General features: G+C 38.0%; 2 protein-coding genes across 17 annotated transcripts in view; both read left to right on the top strand.

Moving 5' to 3' along the window:
- LOC109108812 (myocyte-specific enhancer factor 2A-like) overlaps positions 1 to 18,775 on the top strand; it is a 91,430-nt gene extending 72,655 nt beyond the window's left edge. For 6 of the 15 annotated variants that reach the window (XM_042775194.1, XM_042775195.1, XM_042775201.1 and 3 more), the window contains 6 exons: positions 1,184 to 1,409; positions 11,572 to 11,759; positions 13,809 to 13,835; positions 15,942 to 16,068; positions 16,284 to 16,407; positions 17,483 to 18,775. In XM_042775194.1, the coding sequence (XP_042631128.1) occupies positions 1,184 to 1,409; positions 11,572 to 11,759; positions 13,809 to 13,835; positions 15,942 to 16,068; positions 16,284 to 16,407; positions 17,483 to 17,822 (1,032 nt within the window). In that variant the 3' untranslated portion in view covers positions 17,823 to 18,775. The remainder of the gene's footprint in view (positions 1 to 1,183; positions 1,410 to 11,571; positions 11,760 to 13,808; positions 13,836 to 15,941; positions 16,069 to 16,283; positions 16,408 to 17,482) is intronic. The other 9 variants (XM_042775203.1, XM_042775198.1, XM_042775205.1 and 6 more) reach the window with 5 other exon arrangements.
- Positions 18,776 to 22,196: 3,421 nt separating this feature from the next.
- The window catches only part of LOC109054899 (multiple C2 and transmembrane domain-containing protein 2-like), a 47,033-nt gene continuing 46,163 nt past the window's right edge, over positions 22,197 to 23,066 (top strand). Inside the window, exon 1 of one of the 2 annotated variants that reach the window (XM_042775192.1) lies at positions 22,197 to 22,642. The gene's annotated coding sequence lies outside the window, so the exon portion shown is untranslated. The remainder of the gene's footprint in view (positions 22,643 to 23,066) is intronic. The other variant, XM_042775191.1, reaches the window with a different exon arrangement.

Genomic DNA, 23,066 nt, shown 5'->3' with positions numbered 1-23,066 from the left:
TAGTCTCACTCTTTCTGGTGGGTGGCAACACCTGGGTTTTTTGTTTATCTCCCTGGACAATTTCTTTAGTCCTTCCAGAAGCCAGAGTCCTAGCACAATCAAATAGCTGATCCATTATCAAGTTCAAGCTGGTAACAAATAAATCTCAGAGTATATAGTTACAAAATCTTTTATTTTTTTTTTAATTTTTTTTTTTATTGAGACAATAGTGATCTTATTGGGTTGTGACCATAACATTCTGCACCTGATAGTGGGTGCCAGATGATTGTTTTCACTGCACCGAATGGACATAAACAAAGCTTGAGTTCTTTGTGCCATTAACACACTAATATTTTCACTAACTGGCTCGCTTCACTATTAAGTGAATGGACACTGTCCTTGCTCACACTCACTCTGGATAACTGTATGGATAGTCAGCAATGCACTGCCTGCTGAATTGATTAAGATGCCAGTGTTGCTGCCATATGATTACTTGTAGTTATTTCACCTCTTTTCCCCCCATATAAAATGTATGTATATTGATTATAGAGAAATCAAAGTATATTGTGTTTTTCTGTGTGTTTTATTTGTTTTGTTTCGTCAAAGGGCCAAGTGCAGTGCTGGCTATAGCCATGTTTGACTCAAAAGCTATTTCAAGATATTTCCCAAATTTGCATGCCTTTGTAATATATCTCATCCCAAGATGTTGTTTTATGTATTGAACCTGGGTCAAAATTGGTGTTCTGAGCACAGTGAAAATTACTCCCAATAGGAGAATTGTTTTCCAGGAGTATTTCTCACTGTATGCCGGACTTTTTGAACAGCCCAAGGTGATCCCGAGACCTCCCTCCTGAGATTACATTTTTCCACCCAGCAATCTATCTCCTGTTTTCCTCCATTGTATGATAAAAGCACCAAAGCTCAGGGGTCATCTTTCACTTCTAGTAGAAGCCTGAAGATATGTGCAGCGTACCATTATGGGCAATTCTACCTGAATATCCAGGCTAAATGAATTTGAACGCTGCATAGCACCAACTCGCCACCATTCTCTGATTGTATCGTTTCTTCTTGAGATATAATTTAATATCTGTGTGAATGTCAATTTTGATACTGGTATATTTAAATGAAATATAAGCATGACAGGTTGCTTTAAGAGTCTTTGATGCCTCCCACATAAAGCCATATTTGTGTGTCTCTCTTCCAGCCGACGGCCTTGCCCCCGCAGAACTTCTCCATGCATGTGGCTGTGCCAGTGACAAACCCCAACGCCATGTCCTACAACCACGGGGCCTCTCTAAGCAGCCAGAGCCTGTCGGCCGCTACTGCCTCTCTGAGTGACGGTGCCATGCTGTCTCCTCCTCAGGGTTCCCTGCACAGAAACTTAGTGTCTGCCGGGCCCCCACAGAGGCCCCCCAGCACAGGCAGCGCAGGTTAGTGCTATTCCCTCAACGTTTTTTATTTCTTCTAGCAAAAGTGTGGCAGGTTCTGCACGGTCACAGGATTGTGGGATTGTAATGGCTTATGAATCAAGAGATGTGTTTTCTGTCATATTGCTTTGCTTTGAAAATTCAATACAGATGTTGTTTTTTCTACATCTCATATTGAAAAAATATGTAGTAATGGAACAGTAATGTTGTTTCCCAGCTGCTATGTACAGACATCTATATGTTTCTTGTTATGCTTTTTGTGTTTCACACCTTCTTAGCACTAGCACAAGTGGAAAAGAAAGTGAGATCAGTTAGTGGTCTCCATGACGACAGCAGGCTTTAATACCATCTGATCTTTAAGCTGGTCTGACAGCAGTGGGCTCTGTGGCTGGGCCGCACCAGCCCTAGTGTGAACAGTGAGAGACAGACAGGCAGACAGACAGAATGACTGTCATACAAAAAGTGGATACAATTACAGTTAATGTGTTTCATAAACATTTTTCTGTTACAATAGATGCAACAGAAAGCTTTTTACATTTATTCTGAACCTTTATGAGGAACCTTGCAACCTGAAAATCCATAAATAGCTGTTTTGCATTTGGCCTTTGTGCAACTTATATGTCTTCAAGTTATAGCACGAGAGTTAAATGCATGTTTTTCTGCACTGGACACATTAGTCATCCTTTTATCTCTGTTGCTATGTAGGAGGGAGGCATGATCATAGTAAAGTGCAAAAACACTGCTGCACTGCATCGCTGCAGAATAATGTTTGATGTTCCAACAACACCCATTACTGACCTCAGCAATACCCAAACGCTCACCCTCCACAGGCCAGCACATGCTCTCTGGAGGTTGTACTCATCAGTACAAATATTGCTTGAAATCACGATGGCAAGATTTGATTGAGATTATCTTGTGTAATGGGCTATTTGTTTTGTATTTGTCAGATTTGTTTATATTCACATTTCTATGCTTTGACGCTAATCTGTTAGTTTCTTTGAGGTCAAAATAATAATAAGCAAAATAATGCAGCGCATTTAAATTGTCAACGCAAGGAAGTAACTCGTGCATTACTTGTAAATTAACTCATAAAAATCAAATATAATTTCGTAAATTGCATAAACAATTATGAACAAAACAGCATCATGTATTTATGCATTGCTTAATCCAAAGAGCCGAAGCGCCATTCACACAGATTGCATTTAAAAATGCAATGAAAAGGAATAAACCTCCACAAATTTGTGATGTGTTTTCTAAAAGTTTAAACTGTTTTAACTTTGCATGGCCCTCTGTACATCTCTTGTGTGAGACGCGAGTGCAACAGTCATATTGCACTGAATATATGTTCTGTGTGAATGGCTTGGTTTCGGTTTTAACCTTGATCAAGATCTTCTCCGCATTGAGCTTCTATACTCCTCTAATATTTTGAATGAATAACGCAGCAGGCAGGAACAGCACTCATTTCAGCATGTGTTCGTGTTTGTGTGTGCTGTCTGCGTCACTCAAAGCACGTGCCTATATTGTCTGCTATATCAAACATTTTTTATATCGACATCGAAGAAGCTGTACCGTCGATAAATATCGATACCTTTTTATCCCCCATGCCTGTGTTCTGGGTGATTGTTGACTGGCCCAGCTTAAAGTCTGTATGATATTGTCTCTATTCATGACCCGGGTCTTTCCTTCAGTGTAATACGTTTTCCCCTCATAGATTTTATTGTCAGATTCCTTAGATAAATAATATCACCCTTCTGCTCAACAAGCCACATGATTTGAGTAATCATTCATGTCCGTAGTACAATACATCCCAAAGTTTAATACTTAGAATTAAGGTTTTGTTCAGTATGAGCAATAGTGATTCTTGCTTTAGCAGGTTAGCACTTTCGCTCTTTAAAATTCTGCAACATTGAAATGTGTTTGACACCCTAAAGGGAGCAGAACGCTGCGTGTGAAGGCTGGCCTGTCACACACATGTACCCGCACACTTGGAGATAAAAGATGCAGATGGTTAATCATCTCATTTTGTGCGTCTCATTAGGTGACATGCTGGGGGCCCTCACAGAGCTCACAATGCCGAGCGGTGTCGGCTCCAGCCCTGCGGGTAAGTCCTCTGGGGTGACTGCATCAGCTCCTGTGTCAATAGATGTTTCGCGTCGCAGGGGTTTCTGAATCTGCTTCATGTTTTTATGATTGATATGGTTGATTTGTAATAGGGGATATCATTTTCAGGACGTATGTCGCCCTCTTTCTTTATCCTATTGGAGTAGCACCATCTTTACAGCTGCTATCCATGCCACCGGATAAGCGGGTCTCCCTCAATCACATCTCCTCTGCTTAGAGTAAAGCTGGCATGTTACAGTAGAGAACACCACCCCCTTCTCTCTCCTGATATTTGGAAATCTAGGCCAAACCGTTATGAGCCAGTGATGGATGTTGAAGTGTCTCTGCCCTTTATGAGGACATAAAAAGGATATTATCAAGGGTTTTTCTATGGCTTCTCATGAAAAAAAAAATTGCATGTTACAATTATCATTCACAGAAAACCTCAGAGGTTGTGACACAGGCCTCTGAGCCGCATTTTCCCCCCAGATGGAAGAGCATTAAGTTGTGCCAGAGCTGATTTGTGGGTTTGGGCGTTTGATAGAGCGGGTGTAAACAGTCATGTGATGACGGAAAATGGCGGCAGCTGCAAGCATCTCTGCCCCGCTGCTTGTGTGTACACACACTGTCAAGTCACCAAGGACGCACACAAGGTCATGTGTCCAACTGTTCCTCCCTGACAGTTACAAATACAAGGGTTGCCTCCGTACTCTAGTGGGCCTCTTTGTCTATGTCATCGAAAGACTAGGGCTACTTTTTCAACATTACAAAACACCCAAGCACAAGAGCATGACTGCTGGAACAACAGGCGGCGAGATTCATGCTCTCTCACATGATCTTGAAAAGTTTTTCTTTTTTTCTGGAAAACTTTGAAAGTTATTACTATAAGGTAATCATCAGCAGCATCATTAGACGTAGTGCAGGTGCAGCTCAGCAAGAAGTTCCGTTCTGTCTGTGTATGTGTCTGTCTCTGTGCAAGAAACGGTTAACTGTGTTTCAGCAGCTGATTCAGACAGGCAGGTAAATAAACTCAGCATTTCCTTTAAGGCCCCCTTCCTCCATCCCTCCCGGCCCCCTCGAGTTTCCTTCCCCCTATTGACAGGTGCATCTGTTTTCCTGGTACTGTAGCAGTCCTTATACGGCTGGCGTAAGCTTGCTACATACCTGACCCAGCAGAACCCGGCAAGCATTTGGACCATGACATCCCTCTAAGACTGTTGTGCACAATGACCAGGCAACCTGTCATAAGCAGTCTGTGGCAGTGAGAGGCAGAGGCAGGTGGTATTTAACCATCTTTTTGCCAACTTCACTACACTACACACACACACAGACATTTGTGCTAACTGAGTGTTAAGTGTCCGATACTCACTTGATTGGATGTACACAGTGGGAGATAATATTGTTTTTTGAGTCTCCTATGAGATCATCTACAGTATAACACTCAGAGCTTTTTGGTAATGAATACCTCAGAGTACTTTTTCAGTAACATAGAGTAGAATTCATTGCTATTATGTGCCTGATGCCTCTCATCAGTCTTTTAATAATTGTCAGACATTTATGAGCCAGTCCCCACTAGCATAGTCCCTTTGCGACAGTAGCGTATCTCTGTAGAATCAATATTTAGAGATTTGAAACAAGGATGTTGCTAGATATAAATGACACCCGGGGGTTAGCCTATTAATGCTATATCGTAATGCAAAAATATCTACACCATTTAAATTGGAATTCAATATTTTGAAGGAATGTTAACTTGGCTATGCCGCCATCAAGGTTTGGTAAAAAAGACATAAGCAAAAAATTTACACTTTGTTTTAAAAGTTATATTCATATATTTTAATGAAATATTTTAGGAAATAATACAACATATTGCATTATATAATAAATGAGAGAATTGGGAAAATTATTTATATAAATAAAAATGTAAAATCTATCTATCTATCTATCTATCTATCTATCTATCTATCTATCTATCTATCTATCTATCTATCTATCTATCTATCTATCTATCTATCTATCTATCATATGAAGGTGCTTGATAAGTTTACTCGATAATTTTAACTTGTACTGACTTTGAGCGGGTGCAAAGACTTTTCCCATAGGCAGACAGTTAGCAGCAGAAGTAAGAGGGGGAAGCGAAATATAGCTCAGAGAGTGTGAGCACAGTCCCGTGAAACTGTCGCAGATGAGTGATAGAGAAATGGAGTGTGCGAATCTATGCGGTGCCCTGTGCTGCCCATGGGAACACTCCCGTCTTTGCTGTCATCTCGAATGCTAGAATCCGCAACTAGTTTTTACTCTAGTTTTGAGAAATGTTAAGAATATTTAGGTCTGTTATTGATGAATATACCTTTATATTGTGTAATTTGTTTATTAATTACCCATAAATAATGCAATTGAAGTTAAATTTATTTTCATTCAGGAAATGATGGCCCAGCCCAGAGTATCTGAGGAGATTTAAGGTACTGGACGTACAGTGCTTAGTTGACAGTGGCATTACAGGGTGTGGCGAGGAGTGTGTGCCCAGAGGTCTCAAGCCTTTGGCTCTGTGGTCACGTAGCACTTTGGATCTCTGATCACATAGCGCAGCTGTTGTTTGTTCCAAACAGCCTCGGCCAGCGTGGCTGCCTTGGAGAGGAACCACTTCAGTGCTCCTGTCAGATGGCAATTCCTTGCATACTTCTGATTTTTCACAAGCAGAAGGCACTAGGGAGCAGGGACATCTCAGAGCAGAGCCTGCAGGAATGCGGCTCACAGCACTCTTCTTCTACCCTCTCCCCTGTGTAGAGCGACCTCATATTGCCTGAACGAGTTAAGCGCAATGCTCTGATCACCAGTTAAGCCAAAGGAATGGTGCAGAGGATCCAAGAGTTAATCCAAGCACATACACCGGCTCTCCTCTTTGGGGAAAGAAAGCTTTTTCATCATGCTGACATGCCCAACTGGGGTGCAAATGAATCTTTTTGTTCGTGAAATATCAGGCTCGTGTTGTAGCACAATTCTTTCTCTTTTGAAGCGATTCGGTGTTACCTAACTATGTACAGTTGCTGGAGGTCAGGATGAATCATCAGTACTGTGAAACAAAATGGCTTAGTTTCCTCTCAGAGTTCTCTGATATGGCAGCTCAGCACGATTCCAGCAGAATGTTTGGTTTCGGATCATCTTCGTTTCAGATTTTATTTTGCTGTTGACTTTTGCAGGGAACAGAAGGCCTAGTTTCTCTCAAATTACTCAGATCCCGTTGTTGACTTACAAATCATTGCCACTGTTTTATTTTATATTGACACAAAAAAGAAAAAAATCTCTTCCCACATTGTGAATTTTTCAAATCGATCTAGACCCAGACTTAAGCAGACAAAATGTCATTGATGGATTTTACTTTTTTTTTTTTTTTTTACTTTATTAGATAATTGTATATTTATCTATATATTTATATTATTACATTTTATATAATACGTGTTGTATTTTTATATATAAATTGTTCTCATTATTAATGTTTTTTTTATTATTGTATATATCATTTAAATTATTCTTAATTCATCAACATTAATAATTCAAATGAATATAAATAAAGTTTAATCATCTGGTTAATTGGATAACCATGAGAAGGTAACATGTTAGGACCTTGTGTTTTCTGATAATACTGGAGTGTTAAGTATTAAAGAGATAAAATGCCATATATTCAATATGTTCATGCAACTAAGTTGACGGTTTGGCAATTTAATTTAATTAAAAGTGAAACGATCTGAAGTCTTGTTATATGTGCTTTTGTCATGGGATGACATGACATGTGGCTGATACATTAGAAGAGCAGATCCCACACATTCAATTAGTGCACAGCAATAGATTTGGCACTACGAGCTGATGTGATAAAGACACCTTATTCAAGCTAACAAGAGCAAGTTCTCAGCTTGCAGATTACGCCAAAGTTCACAATGCGTGATCATGCACAAAGAGGAAGAGATGCAAACATAATGGTTCCAGAAATAAAACATTTGTGTTCTGATGAGCACCAATTAGTAATCTGATGAGCCGATCTTTGACGCAATCCAAAATTCATTTTTTAGTAGATGTGCTTTTTGGCCGTTAAGGACCTTCTCTTCTAAAAACGAGTTGTATCTTTGTTATGCAGCGTGCCTAGAATCTGCACATCTTCCTTCATTGATACTGAAGAATTAAAGGCTGTTGAGGAACAATTTAAAGCCCTGTTTGTGTGTCAAAAGAATGTTTCTCGAAAGAGCTTTTATATATGGCAGTTACTTAAAGGTGCTGTATGTAGGATTGACACCGAGTGCAGGGCTCTAGAGCAACTTTTTTTCTTAGGTGCACCAGCACAAAAGTTAGGTGCACCCAATTTTTCGACTGCATCTCATTTAAAACCACAGTTTTACAAGTTCACTTTTTTTTTAATCGCTGTCCATATAGGCAATATTGACTCAATATTGAGCCCTGGAGTGGTTGAACTAGGTATTGCAGTCCAAATTCAAAATATTGGAGAGGGTTTTTTTCACCCGGCCCCTCCTTCTCAGACTTGACGCACACACAGGTTGCCAGACTGACAACACCAACAGGAACGAGCGCACTTGATGATGAATGAAATGAAATAAGCGGTGTTTTCCGCCAACTGGCAATCCGGGGTGCCGAAATACAATTGGGTAAACTGGCAGTGGGTGGGTTTCACAAACCAAAACAGAGACCAAAATTCCGGCCCGGAACAAACATTTTCAAAGGAGAATAACTGACTGTAGCATTGTTTTTCAGATAAACAAGTATGTTAACTTAGCATGTTTCTTAAATATCTGCAAACATATTATGTTATTATTATGCTTTAGTAGAGTCAAAATCTTGCATACAGCACCTTTAACCATATCTTGAGGTCCCAATCCAGTCCTCCCAATCGCTCTTTCTTCCTTTTTTTTTTTTTTACTTTCCTCATGGAGGTATTGCAAATTTAAATTTTTATTATTTTTATTATTATTATTTGTTCAAAAGGGCTCTCCAAGTAAAATATGAATATGATTTTTTTTCTTTTTTGGCACTAACAGTTGGAACTCTTTTCCCAGCTCACATTGTTCCTGTGCATGATTTCCAGAGCCAAAACAATATGGCTGCACCCGTTAAAGAGGTACTGTTCAGCCTCATTAATTAAGACTATAATTAGAATTTGGACTCTGTTCCTCTTAATCTATTAGGGAGGCGAAGCTTTGATTCTGAAATCCATTAGTCTTTTCTCATTCATGCATACTTGCCCCTCTGAAGACACTACGTTGCTCAAGGTAATGATGACACACCTAAATGGATAGGACTTATCTGGTGCTTTATATCAAAACAGCCTTGCTTTGAAAGGAAACAAATTATTTGTTTTGAAAAGTGGGTCATTATATAACCATGCTCCCATAGGATCATGCATTACTCAGAGCTGAGCGAGAAACTTATTTTATCAAAGTAAGCAGCATTGTTCAAGACAGCAATGTAATTTGGCATAACTCGTCTGTATTTGGTGTTCATTTAGGAATTGTGACATTGGGTTCACTCTGTTCGGTTTGAGAGGATTCAATGTGTGACTTACATAGACATGGTGTTTGAAGAGCGAGAGGGGTGGGGACCCTGGATACAGCTCAGAATCAGAGCTGCTTATGTCTCAGTAGGGCCTCAGTTACACATTCCGCCTTTTTGAGAACAGGCGCCTTTTTCAGAAATTGGGAGCATTTCAACTTAATGATATCATCCTCCCTCCTTTTGATCATTATCAGAGTAATGCACTGCCGCTGTGCTTTTTTACAGTAATTACGAGATATTTTCCTCCCTCTCACTAAAGGTTCACACACTCCAGTGCTTACATTCATCTTATATTTCCTGTCAACTGAATAAACGTTTATACAGTACCAGCCAAAAATTAAAACCCACCTACTTATTCTTCATTAGTATGGTTTTCTGCATTTAGTCATCAAAGTATTACATAATGCAAATTAAAGTATGCAGTTTTAAGATTTTATACGCATTCTAAGTTCTAAGATTCTATAATATAGATAAGATAGTTGTAAGATAAATGTAAATATATTGTTATTAGTTAAAAAAGTAAACATATATTACACATTTAAATACAATGGAATTTATCAATTAAAATTATTTTATATGCACTGTTGTGTGTGTGTGTGTGTGTGAGGGGGTGTTTGTATCACTTAATGTAAATCAAATTATGTGGTTCAACTATATGGGTAAATATATCTATCAGTGCCTTGAACATATTATATATGTTTCTATTCTTTCTTATGTATGCCTTACAGTATATATTTCTACTTCCACTTGTGTTGAATTATTCCTCATTTTCTGTCACTTTGAATAAAAGCATCTGCAAAATGAATAAATGTTAATGTTCTACTTGCCAAATTTCATGAAAGGTATTTACTATTCTAAGACGATTGTTGAAACATCTGATGTAGTCCTCAGGTTTTTAATTACACCCCACAAAAAGTTTGCTTTTGTTTGTTAATCCAAGTAAGATGAGTGATATTCATTGAGATTTGTAAACTGGGTGAAGGTTTAGCTTCAACTGAGATACTCTTACAATCTGCTATTAAAATCTTGTGAGATGTGTGAGACATGTGGGTGACCCTAGTTGAAATCTTGCTTGGATTATTTCCTGAGCCCACTTAATTTGATTGTTTCCTGTCTGTTTTTGAGGTTTTCTGTCTGTAGATATAGCCCAGAAATAAAAAGTATATATTAAAAATTGAGCTGTGAGCATTACGTGTACGTGTTGCTCTCAGAAGAGGCATGCTTTAACGGAGACACAGTAAGTGCATGTCTCTGCTCTCTGTCTCTCTGATGATGGCCTTCTCTCTTGCTGTCCCACAGCAAGCCCCCACAGGAAATGAGCATTGGGTGGGGGGCAGAAAAAGCCCCGTGACTAACATTTAATCAAGCTACTGTTGTGAAGAAAAACACACGGAAATGACATTGCACTTTGCTGTATGCACAGTTCCAAGCAAATGGAAATGAAATGGACCTTTTCTGAAAACCAAAAGACATTGCACTTGTTTGGCTGATGGTTGTTGTTTAGTTGCTCAGCATTTTTCATACTGACGAGAGAACACATTGAAACAGAGACCGTAGGGGTGATTGTGCTTTTGGTTTGAACGTCGGCCAATTGTAATTCCTGTGTTTGTCTTTGGAGGTTACACATTGTGTGGGTAAATGACCCATGATTGTTAGAGAATATTTCAGATGGTTGTGTGAAGGAACTTGCTAACAATGTGGGCCAGCAGATGGTAGAAAGACATCTTTGTAAATCTCTGACGTTCATATGAAACCAGAAACCTGCAATATGTATAGTATACAGGTGTGAGGTCAGTCAGGTGCAGAGTTGATGGATTAGCCTGTTCGTTCTCATGTGATGACATCATTCACACACAAACTTTTCAGTATTTGTTGTTGATGTTCTGCAGACTGACGCTGGGTTCCTCTCATTGTGCTTTTTTGGGTCATTGCAGCATGTGCTAACATTTAAAATTCACGTTTTAAATGTATCCATTTGCACTAGATTCAGCAGGAGAAAGTTCCGAATTAAAGTAGCTGTAGTTCAGTTTCAAACTAGGAATGGCAAAGTACAGCAGATGTAAACATATCATTGACACCCCACCAAAGTTTTTAGATTTCTTCTCTAAAATGGCTCTTTAATTGCCTTTGATAGCAGTGAATGGCTGCACTCATTTGTAATGACTTTAGCCATTCCTTCTTAAAGAGCTCAAGTCACACTACATTTGTTAAACTGAATTGCTTTCCTCATCCTGGGACACACAAAGGCAGCTTTGACGCCATTGTACACCAACAGAACCAAAGGCTCATCAATTTCAAAATTTATGTTTTATTTTTGTAAATGTGTGGGATAATTACCAGAGTCTTATTAGAACTTTCCCAGAGGGTCGGGAACACTTAACGTTGCGTGCTATGAGATTCTACGACTGCAGCTGGGAAATGGCATACCGTCCGATCGACTGATGGCTGTTGGGGATTGGTCGATTAGAGCACAATCCCATGATGCTTTCTGCCCATATGTGTGTCTCAGCAGGAAACGGCTTCGTTAACTCGAGGGGCTCGCCGGGGCTTCTGGGTACACCCAGCGGGAACGGGCTTGGTAAAGTCATGCCTGCAAAGTCACCACCACCACCGGGGGGCAACATGGGCATCGGTAGCCGCAAGCCAGACTTGAGAGTCGTCATCCCCCCATCCAGCAAGGGCATGATGCCACCCCTGGTGAGTATAAAAGAATTGATTCTTCATGCACACATCCACACATACATTGTTGCTCCAAATCAACTTGAAAAATGGTGTTGATCAGCACACGCAACAGTTTGAAAAGAGTGAAATTATGGACTTTAGATCAGTTCACTGATAGTGAAATTAAACTAAAATAGTTTCAGTTACACAGCAAGCAGAGCAGTGGAGCAAAATACCAGAAATCCAGATACCCTCACTCCTTCTATTATTCATCTAAGAATTAGACGGCCTCTCAAATGATTATAATTAAGGTGCAAAGAGCTCTGGCCACATTCAGCACCTGAGGCTACACCCACCTGTCAGCCTCATTAATCACTAAAATATAAAATGGGAAGCAGAAAAAAAGAATATTATTATTATGTTTAAAAACGGTCAATAATTGGTTCATTTCAACTGCAGAAGCTGCTTGGGTTTCTTCTACAGCACATGTATAGAATCTTGTTTGGTAAATAGTGCTGAGGTTACTCAGGGCTCTCATAGCTCAGTGTAAATATACATATGCATGGGAGTATATGGAATACCACGCCAGCATCTGGAAGCGGTACAGTTTCTTACCCATCATGAATCAAAACAAATCCCACATGCCAAGCTCGTGGCATCTGAAGTCATCAGTAGTAAGAAGAACAGAGGATTATTAATTTGTGTATATTTGTGCATTTGGCGAGTGTCCTTTTGTGTGTGTGTGTGTGTGTGTGTGTGTGTGTGTGTGTGAATGAACTGCCTAAGACAGACTAAGGCAGGGCCTGTGAGTGTGCCTGCAGACAGGCTGTCATTAGAACATAATGGCATTAAATTAATCACATCGCAGTGTGACAGAGTGGGGATGAAGGCTTAATCAGAAGCCCAGAGTGTGAGCCAGATAATATCTTGTCGCCCTTGTCGTGTCTCCCCACTGTTATTGATTGAGTGCTGGTATTAAGACAGTACTGGCCCGGCACTACAGAGAAGAAAGCTCAACGTCCTCAATACTGTACAGCTCCACACTGTCAGCTGGCTTTGAACAAAGGGATATATGCACATGACGAGATGAGAATTAACACCCTAAAATTCTCATTTGGGCCAAAAGTATTGCACAGAACTGTCAATGAGAATGAGAATGCTCACAGAGAGAAACTTTGGATTACAGTATTGACAAGCAATTTGTACTGTTGTATTGACTAAAAAAACAAACAAACAAACAAAAAAAAAACAGAGGTTTGGAGTTGCAAGAAACTGAAAATAAATAAATAAATACATTAATTAAAACACAAGAATATACAGGGAGAGAGAGAGAGAGTAACATTACTATTGCCTGGAATAGTTGTAGTTTTTCATGTATGTGAATATATATAACACACACAGTATATTCTGTATTTAAACAATAAATAATAAAATACACAATAATAAAAAAGGAATATTTTAAATAAATATTATTACATACAAGTTAAAATGTATATATATTCATTAATTCTTATATTCTCATGAGTTATCAGCTACATTTTCTACCTCTCATTTAGCCTAGTGTTTACTATTCCCCTCTTGTAAATAATCAATTAAGGCAAGTGGAGAGCTCTGCCAATGGATGCACAATGATTTATTGGACACACAAATTCATGTATGGATGAGTATCTGAGGTGAAAGATTAAACATCCTAGCTGTGAAGTCAAGCTCCTCAATGATTTTTTCCCCCTTTCAAGGAATTTAAAAAACACTATTATTCTCCCTTTGTTCAATATTTTGCACTGGAAGTCATCTTACATTTACCTAATTGCTGTGTCGGACAAACTACATGGCCATGAGGAATGAAAACATTGTGTATTTAGTGCCAACAAATTTGACTTTTCATTTGAATTTGACTCTGGATTTGAATTTCCAGTTTTATTGCAAGTAACCTGAGGCAGCGTTCAGTTCACGCTTCAGTCTCTGAATTTGAATAAGTTAGTTTAAAGGCACATCCTGGTGAGAACGGTGGGTTGACCTTGCTGAGCTTTAGGTGTGCCACCTGGTTCTTTACTGACAGCATCATCTGCTCTTTTCTGTTGGAAGCAGTCGGAGGAGGAAGAAATGGAGTTGGTGAGTTTCACTGAATGCCTTGGGAAGGCGGATAAGCTTTCAGTTTGGTTTTAAAATCACACTTTAACTAGCAAAGCCACACTCAGCTTAGAGAAATGCCTCCACTGCTTGAGATGAAGATCGACTAAACCCAACGTTAACTGGATGAACTTTTGAGTGTTGTGTGGTTGTCTGGTCTGCATTGTGTGTGACTCACACTGCATGTTCTGAGCCTTTTTAAGGACGTTTAAAAGACCCACAGTATGTTCAGAAATGTATGTGTATGTGTTTGTGCAACAAGGAAGAGTGTTGTGGGTGTATTAGAAGTAAGGAGAATGATGAATTCATAAAATCCCCAAAGATGCAATCATTATTTATTATTTAATATTTCCCTAAGATCTCACCAATAAACCTAGTATTAGTTTTAATACTAAAACAACATAAAAGCATGGATCAAAGCAGAATGTTAAGAAACACAGTCCACATAAAACATGTTATTACAGTCAACATATTTGAGCATTACCCAAATTCTTATTCTCTTGTGTTTCTTGATTTTTGGCCTGGGCTCTGATTACTTATGATGATGTCTGTAAAAAATGAGTCCAAAATGATGTCATCAGTTGAGGAGAATGCCAAATGCTGTCAGAGAATATTTTCACTAGCAAGAAGAAACTAATGTGAATGCATTTTACAATACTGAAACAAATCGAGAGTTAAATTAGTACTAATACCACTGTTCTGTAATATCTGCATTATATTATTATTATCATTGTTATTATTATTATTATATTATTTATTTTATAAAGAACCTAAAGTAAAACATCTCTATTAGTATTCTTTTTTGAGAGAGAGAGAGAGAGAGAGAGAGAGATTGCACGTAATGTCCCTCTCAAACTCAATTTAGATTGAATACTCATCTACCTCAGCTAATATAAAACTGAGCAAAATTGCTCTGATTTGAATATGCAATTCCAAAATTTTTTTTTTTGTTTGTTTTTTTTTTTTTGCATATTTTTGTGCGTGTTTGTGTGTTTATGAGTGTACCTGGTATTCCCTATGTTGGGGACCAAATGTACGGGTGTTTGTGTGTGTATGTGTGTGCGCTGCATGTACACAGGGTTGGCTTGGGATGAGAATGTAATTTCACTGCATGCTGGATGGTACTTGGATAACACATTTTCGGATCCTGTAAATAAACTTTCATCTCTTTAATATCAGTAATTTTAAAACCAATTGTTTCTCCTAAACAGCAGTGACATTAAATAGAGAGCAATTTAAGATGTTTCCTCTAGCCTCTAGCCTCTCATTTTTCTCTTGAGAGATTTATCTGACATGTCTCTCCAGAGTTTCAGAAGAGACCACAACTGTGTCTCAAACTGTGCTTAGATTTATCAAGATTAAGTCTGCAATCAGAACTCTTTTCAATATGAACTCAAATATTTCTCCCCAAATTCTACCAGGTTTTCCTTATAATTGTATAGCTCTATACTCTTACTCGGTCAATAATTGTTTAATTGTTTCTATTTCTCCTAAGGCATTTTAGTAGAAACATCTTTGACAAACTTGATTCCTAAACTGACATGTCCAGTAAGTACCAGAGCTCTGAATGAGCAAGTTCTGAGCAATTTTTCCCATGTTCAGACAGGAAAACATTACTGATCAGAACATTTTTGAGACTCTGGGAATAATCAAATGTCCCATGAGAGAGTTTCATAGGTATTTTGTTTTCTTGTGTATGAATGTGTTTGTGGATATTCCTATATATCCATGTGCTTAAGTCAGGTTATTGCATATTCCTTAGCAAAAATTTGCATTGACGTTATATAGACAATAAATAGCTGTGCCACATTTATAAGCAATTCTGTAATGTCTTATATTTTATATTAGATTTTCTTATATCATCCAGGGGCTTTAGTATTTTAGTTTTTTTATCTGATTTCAATATGATATTCTTTTTCTGGATTATATTGGGTGTTGAGCGCCTCTTTTTGGTACAAAATGGTATTACCACTTAATTACCACCAAATCACACTATTCTGATGACAGTGCTTTACATGGTTTGTTTATAGTATGCTTGTATGTCCGTGGTTGGATCTCATTAACTTGCTGCATTTCCCCCTTGTACAGAACACCCACAGGATAAGCAGTTCCCAGTCAACCCAGCCTCTGGCCACACCGGTGGTCTCCATCACCACCCCGAGTCTGCCACCACAAGGCCTGGTCTACTCAGGCATGCCCACTGCCTACAACTCTGGTGAGTATAAAAAGTAATTCTTTGCTTTGTAATGTATGCGTTCATGATTTAATTTAATTTCATTCTTCTCTGAGTGAGTGGCTTTATAAAAAAGAGGAAGACCCTACAATTCATGACACCATCCAGCTCAATGCATAATAAAAATACTTGAAATGCTTGACTGTTTGAGTGACTCAAACTCTGTTATTGATTGTTGTTGTGTTGTTTTGCTCTAGAATACTCCCTGAGCAGTGCTGAGCTCTCCTCTCTGCAAGGCTTTGGCTCTCCAGGGCTCTCTATAGGCTCAATGTCGGCATGGCAACAGCATCAACTGGGCCAGGCAGCTCTCAACTCGCTGGTGTGAGTAACATAGATCTGCACAGCCACACACACACACACACACAGGTTTGCAGAACACTAACTAATGTGTCCAGGCATGGGGTCAAATGCATTCTTAGTTTCCATATGCTTTCTACAAAGTGTAATGGAAGGATGGATTGATGTCCAGGCCATATTACACTCTAAAAAGAAAAAGAAAAGAATATAAAATCATATTTTGCTTAAAACTGAAGTAGTTTTATGTTATAATATTAGAAACAAACCAATGGCATGAGGTTAGGGTGGGTCTAATTTTTTGGAATGATTTTTGTTACATTTATGCCACATTATTAATAGCTTATGTCATTGTGCTTGTCAAGTAAATGTATCTTATTTTAAAGATATTCAGTGAGAAAATATTTTTTTGCAGCATGGAAGCCCAAAATTGACACTTTTTGATTATTACAATCATTAGAAAATGTAATAAATATTTATGCCATTTTAGTATTTATACAGATTTATACAGATTTGAATAGAATCATGAGAATTACATAAAAATTACATAAAAAGAAAAGAGTAAAAAGTAAGATAACAAGACATATTATGACAGGGACAACATGATTATTTGTTATGAAAATAATGTCAATAAATAAGATTTAATAAATCTTACTGATCCTAAAAGATTTTTTTTTTAGATAGATAGACAGATAGAAGGTAAAAAAACAACAACACTGAGCTATAGAGGGATATACATTTATATAAGTACACATCTGTATAGCATGAAAAAAAAAACACTAAAAGGTTATGTTTCCAGAGCCTGTGAATGAAAGCTTTTATTTAAACGCAGTGGTTGTGCCATCAAAACATCAGTGAACTGTTTTCATCACATTCTGCAAGGCATGCTCTAATTAGAAACCACCCTCTAAAATGATTCAGGTGCTGTTATTGCAGCAAGCGCCACTGAGTAAACAGATGGAGGGTGGGATATTATTATTTAGCTATCTGGGTCTCTGTGTTAGCGTCACATAGTAACTGCTGAGTTCAGGAATTTCTGCAGTCCACATACAGTTTTTGCACTAGTATTAATTTTGGATTTTGTAATTGTCTCTTTGTTCAGAGGTGGGGGCCACTTACCTCAGGGCTCAAATCTCTCCATCAACACCAGCCAGAATGTCAACATTAAATCCGAGCCCATCTCTCCTCCACGCGAGCGCATTACCCCGTCCGGCTTCCCACCCCAGCAGCAGCAGCAGCCTCCCTCCAGCCGTCCAGACATGGGCCGTTCACCTGTCGACAGCCTCAGCTCCTCCTGCTCCTCGTACGACGGAAGCGACCGAGAGGATCACCGGCACGATTTCCACTCCCCACTTGGCCTGGGTCGACCCCCGGCCGCCGGGGCCAAAGAGAGGGAGAGCCCCACGGTCAAGCGCATGCGCATGGACACCTGGGTGACATAAAGCTGTCCAGAGCTTGACAGCCAGTCAGTCAGTCACACGCAGGGCTGGGGGAAAGGGAGAGAGAAATGACAGCAGGGAGGGTCATTACTGTTATAATTTAACGTCATTTCACTTTTTTTGTAAGTAGGTGGATGGGGAAAGAAATCGAAAATGTCCTGACATATCGAAATTAAGCAGATGAGTGGAGAGAGAGGGAAATTCACCAATGAATGGTGTGCTCAAAAAAAAAAAACAAGAAAAAGAAAACAGGTGTTATCAGGTACTTGATGCAAATTGCATTGTGCGAGAGTCCAATGTATGAAGAAAACATTTTCGTCGTCACTGGTGCAGTTTGACACTTGTAGCTGTTTTCACTGTTGAATTTGCAAACAATCAAAAAAAATTAGGGGCGGCTTTCTTTCTGAAGGCTCCTGTCTGCTGGGCTCATGTATTAAACAATCTGTATCTGCACTCACCCTTATATGAAGTATGTCACTTATTAATTTATTTTAAGGTATCTGATGATAGATTTGGATCAGTTTTGTGAGGGGAGGCTTGTATCTAAAATGAGATCACATTTCACCTCAGTTAAGACATTAAATGAAAGAAATGAAAATGTCTCTAAATTAAAAATAGTCGTTGATTAAATTTTCAGTCATTATTATTTGCGTTTTTAACAAATGGGAAAAGAAGAGGTAGCCCAGTCGACTTAGAGACGATAGCAAGTCATTGTACATTCATGCAGCTCCAACAACTCAATGGTAACGCAAGCCAAAGCCTCTATGTAATTCTGTCGTACTGTAGGTTGGGAATTTTCAGCATTTCTCTCTCGATGTTTGTTTCATATTAGTTCTGTCATAGTGTGCATTGTTACAAGCATTGGAAAACGATTAACATGCAAAGCAGATCTTGAAACGATATCTAAAGCCATGAACACTTGCTGTTCTGTTTGTAAATTAAAGATTTGAGCCAAACCTTTTTCTTTTGTTATGTACATAGCAACTTTAATATATATCACCTTTGGTGTAAGTACGTATGTATTGTACCTTCACCAGATTCAAGAAAAAAGTATATTTTTGTGGATTACTGCCAAGTTTACAAGGCAAGATCCTTATTAAGTAGAGTATTCACTGGTTAATATTTACTATTTTGTTAACTATACTGTACTTTCTTCAAATCTGACTATTATTGGTAATAATCAAAGTGCTTTTTTTGTTTTTGATTTTGTTTTTTTCTTTCCAAGAACGTCGTTTTGGGTCGTTTACCCTTTAATGGTGGTGAATGTCTGTCCATAAGAAATTGTAACAACAGAGCTATATGATTCAAGCTCAGCTGTCTTTATTTTGTTTTGTAACTATACTTGTCATGCTAAGAAAAAAATATGGTTGCATTTCTTACAACTGTTTTGTGAAGGATTAGCCTGCAGCTGCTGAATACACTGCCTACTTTAACCCATCACGGCTTAGATGCACTATTCATTGATATCCAGTAGAGACACATTTCTCTTTACAGACATTCTCCCAGTTTGTATAAAAAGCTTATTTCTTTCGAGCCCTGTTACTAAATTCATTTCAACCAAATCCCTCATATATTGTAAATACCATAACTTTAGGTAACCCTAATACATACATGCATACTATGTACAGAATACCTTTCCAGTTATTTTGTGAATTGGCTCATCTACAGATTTCCTAATGTAAAGTAGACACCTTAAGGAGGCATCAATCGCAAGAGTGGGTTCTGTAGCTCTCTCCGCCGTCGCGTTTTGCTCTGTGTGTGCATATCTCTTCATGTGTGGCTGTTTGTTTGCGTTGCACAAACGTCTGGTAGCAGTGGCCTCCGGCTTGCATCACACCTCACTGCCCCTCAGGTGGCAAAGCGTCAGGGGATTCAGCAGCTAAAGATGGAAATACTAGACAATGCAAACTGACTTGGACATGATCTCTCTACTGGATTGCACAAAAAAGTTTGTATTTTCAAGTTTGCTATTGGACGCTTTCCTCTTTAGATTTGTTATGTATTCGGTCAGTGTGCACATACCTCCCTGCCCTCTTGAGCACCACAGCAACTTGCAATAAGCTGATATTAATCTATGCAGTCCCCAACCCACACATAGCCAGAAACACAAAGCATTCACATTAAAAGTCGAATTTTTAAAGGGACAGTTCACCCAAATATGAGAATTCTGTCATTTACACACCTTCAAGTTCTAAACCTGTATGAATTTCTTTCGTCTGGTGAACACAAAAGACATTTTAAAGAATGCGTGTAACCAAACAGTTGATGGTCACCATTGACTTCCATGCTATTTATTTTCCATACTATGGAAGTCAGTGGGGGCTATTAACTGCTCGGTTACCCACATTCTTCAAAATATTTTAAGTTTAACAGAAAAAATTAATTTATACTGGAATAACTTAAGGCTGAATAAATGATGACAGATATTTCATTTTAATTTTTGGGTGAACTATCCCGTTAATGATAATTTAAAAAAGTAATAAATTAAGAGAGAGAGAAAAAATTAACTCATGCATATTATACTATCACATGTCCATTAATTACACAATGTTGCCTAGTTCATAAATAAAGTCCTCTTTATTGAGCAGGTGAGAAAACGACTGTTAACCCTTTATCCTTAAGTGCTTGCATATTAAAGTGATAGTTCACCCAAAAATGAAAATTCGTTTCAACCTTGTATGACTTTATTTTTTGGAACTGAATAGAAACAACATTGGACCATTTTGATGTTCGCTGAATGAAACATTCATTAAAACTGGTTTTAAACAAAATGATGACCGAATTCTCTTTTTCTTTTTTGGTGAACTATCCTTTTATGGTTATGTATAAAGGCACACTGACTAAATATAAAAACCACAAGAGCCATGCAAACACTGCTTTAGGTATAGCTTTAGATTTAATCTCAGATGTACAAGCTTTGTTGTCTCAGCTGAATTGAAACACCCATTAGAAAGTTTTACGAGGTCTGTCCAAATCATTTAAAGTTGATCGCAATCAAAGCTTTTCAGGGTAGACAAGCAATAATGCCAGCCCAGTGTTATGAAAGCACTGTGGACTAAAAACATGCAGGATTTCCAAACTGCAATGAATGCACACACAAACACTCAACATTAGTGCTTGATTGGGAATCAGGGAGTTTCTCTGCTACATGCACAATTAGAGCCTTATTCCAAAGAGTTGCTGGTGTTCGGAATCAAATATGATATCACTCATCACATTTTGACTTCATCAAAACAAAATCACCCTCACATCAGGGGTCCCTATAAATGCACTTGAGAAATACATATGAGATCTGAAGAGAGGAGGCTGTTCCTTTTGTGTGGAGTGCTGTGTCACAAACTGTTGAATGTGAAAGGAAGGGATAAAGAGGAAACAATTGTTTGTTGCGTACTTTCTTCACTTTGCTGCGCAAGAGTACACTGCTTTGCTTTATGGCTTTTTCTAAATCAGAATTATGTATTTGGTAATTGTTTGTAGTTACTAGTTCACTTCAAGAAGCTGTTTGCGGTTTGGATGCTCAAACCGTTTGGCGGCACAAGCTGGACTTTGTTGCCATTACTGAAACAAGATATTTCAAAAAAGGAAAAAAAAAAAAAGACGACAAAAAAAGAGTAAAACATGAGAGAGAACTTTAAGTTAATCTGCATTATATTTCCCTTGAATGTGTTGTTTTTATCTTCATTATACAATAAATATTCTAGTGAACTTTCTATTGAATGACTAAGATATTATGCTAGAGATTGTTGTACAAATTTGTATTCTGCATTCACTAAAGTAAAGATATTGGCTTTTTTTATGTTGTAACATAGGTTCTCTCGCTTATTCTGTGGCAACACTGAAGTGAACAGTTCTCTGAATTTGAGTAGACTTTGTCCACATGTGAAGTCCCAAACATTAGAATCTGTCCGCTTTATTAAAAACCTCATTGTACCCTCAAATACTCACTCTATGTGCCTTCATACTGCATTTCTGAGAAACACACAGTCAGTGCACATGGAACTTCAGAATGTACAGTAGATGTTGCTTATATTTTTTTTCTATAATTTTCTTTTAATGGTTTATTTAACATATAAATCTATCTATCTATCTATCTATCTATCTATCTATCTATCTATCTATCTATCTATCTATCTATCTATCTATCTATCTATCTATCTATCTATCTATCTATCTATATCTGTCTATCTATCTATCTATCTATCTATCCACCCTGGGAATACATTTATGGTTGTCCTGTTACATGTATATATAATATGTTACATGTATAATGTATATATATATTTTAACATATATATATGTATGAAGAAAAATAAATATAGAGAAAGAAAAGAGAGAAAAAGGAAAAATGCTAAACATATAAGATGTGTCATTGATCCACAGACATGCAATATGAAAAGTGGCCAGCAGGTGTCGCTGAGTTTGCACGCAGCCCAAACAAATGAGTGGACAGTATCTTCACCATGCAAACACTGAGTGTGTACAATAGTTCCAATAAATACTGGAAGAAGTTACTTCAGATACTATATTTTAAGCCAAAGCCACAACCAGCAATATTATATATAAATTTAGGGGTGTTCACTTACATTTTAAAATATCTAGAAAGAATGTAAACACAAAGCATTTAACGCTACAGTGCATTCGAAATACCGAAACTCCGGTAACTTCAACACCCCACCCTAGTACAGAGAGAAACCGGTCCAAGCAGAAAGCTCTCCACATAGCCTACATCACAACTGATACTTCCAGGTGGATGTGAAAGTTCTCTGCTGTTGTCAGTCATGTCTTCTAAAGGAAAACACGTCCAGTGATTTATCTGGAAAAAGGTAAGAGACAACTCTCTTGTTGTCGAATACTTAAATAGTAACATAGTTTCTGCCAAAATATTTCAGTTACAAATGTTGTTACAACTGTAAATCCAAAATAAATTACTGATCTACTTTAGTGTGCAATCTTTTCCGAATCTTTTCTGAATGTTTAGCTAAATTCTAGTAGTAATGGCAAGTAGTAAAGCAACTGCTTTATTTTGCTGTAAGTTTTTATATGGGTTAAAGCGAAATGTCCTTATCCTTTGAACTGCCGAACATCACAACAACAAAAATGCAGAAACCTGTCCAACTCACACACCTCCTTTAATAATGTACACACCACACCTCTTGAACAGTTTAATTAGTAGTAGCATTAATATGGTACAAAGTTATACATGTTGTGGATTTTTTGGATTACTATTGAAAAGACAATGAATGTAGG

The sequence above is a fragment of the Cyprinus carpio genome, chromosome A18 (assembly GCF_018340385.1).
Source record: "Cyprinus carpio isolate SPL01 chromosome A18, ASM1834038v1, whole genome shotgun sequence".
Taxonomy (NCBI): Eukaryota; Metazoa; Chordata; class Actinopteri; order Cypriniformes; family Cyprinidae; genus Cyprinus; species Cyprinus carpio.
The sequence above is the reverse complement of the archived record's forward strand: the minus strand, read 5'-3'. Positions and strand labels throughout refer to the sequence as shown.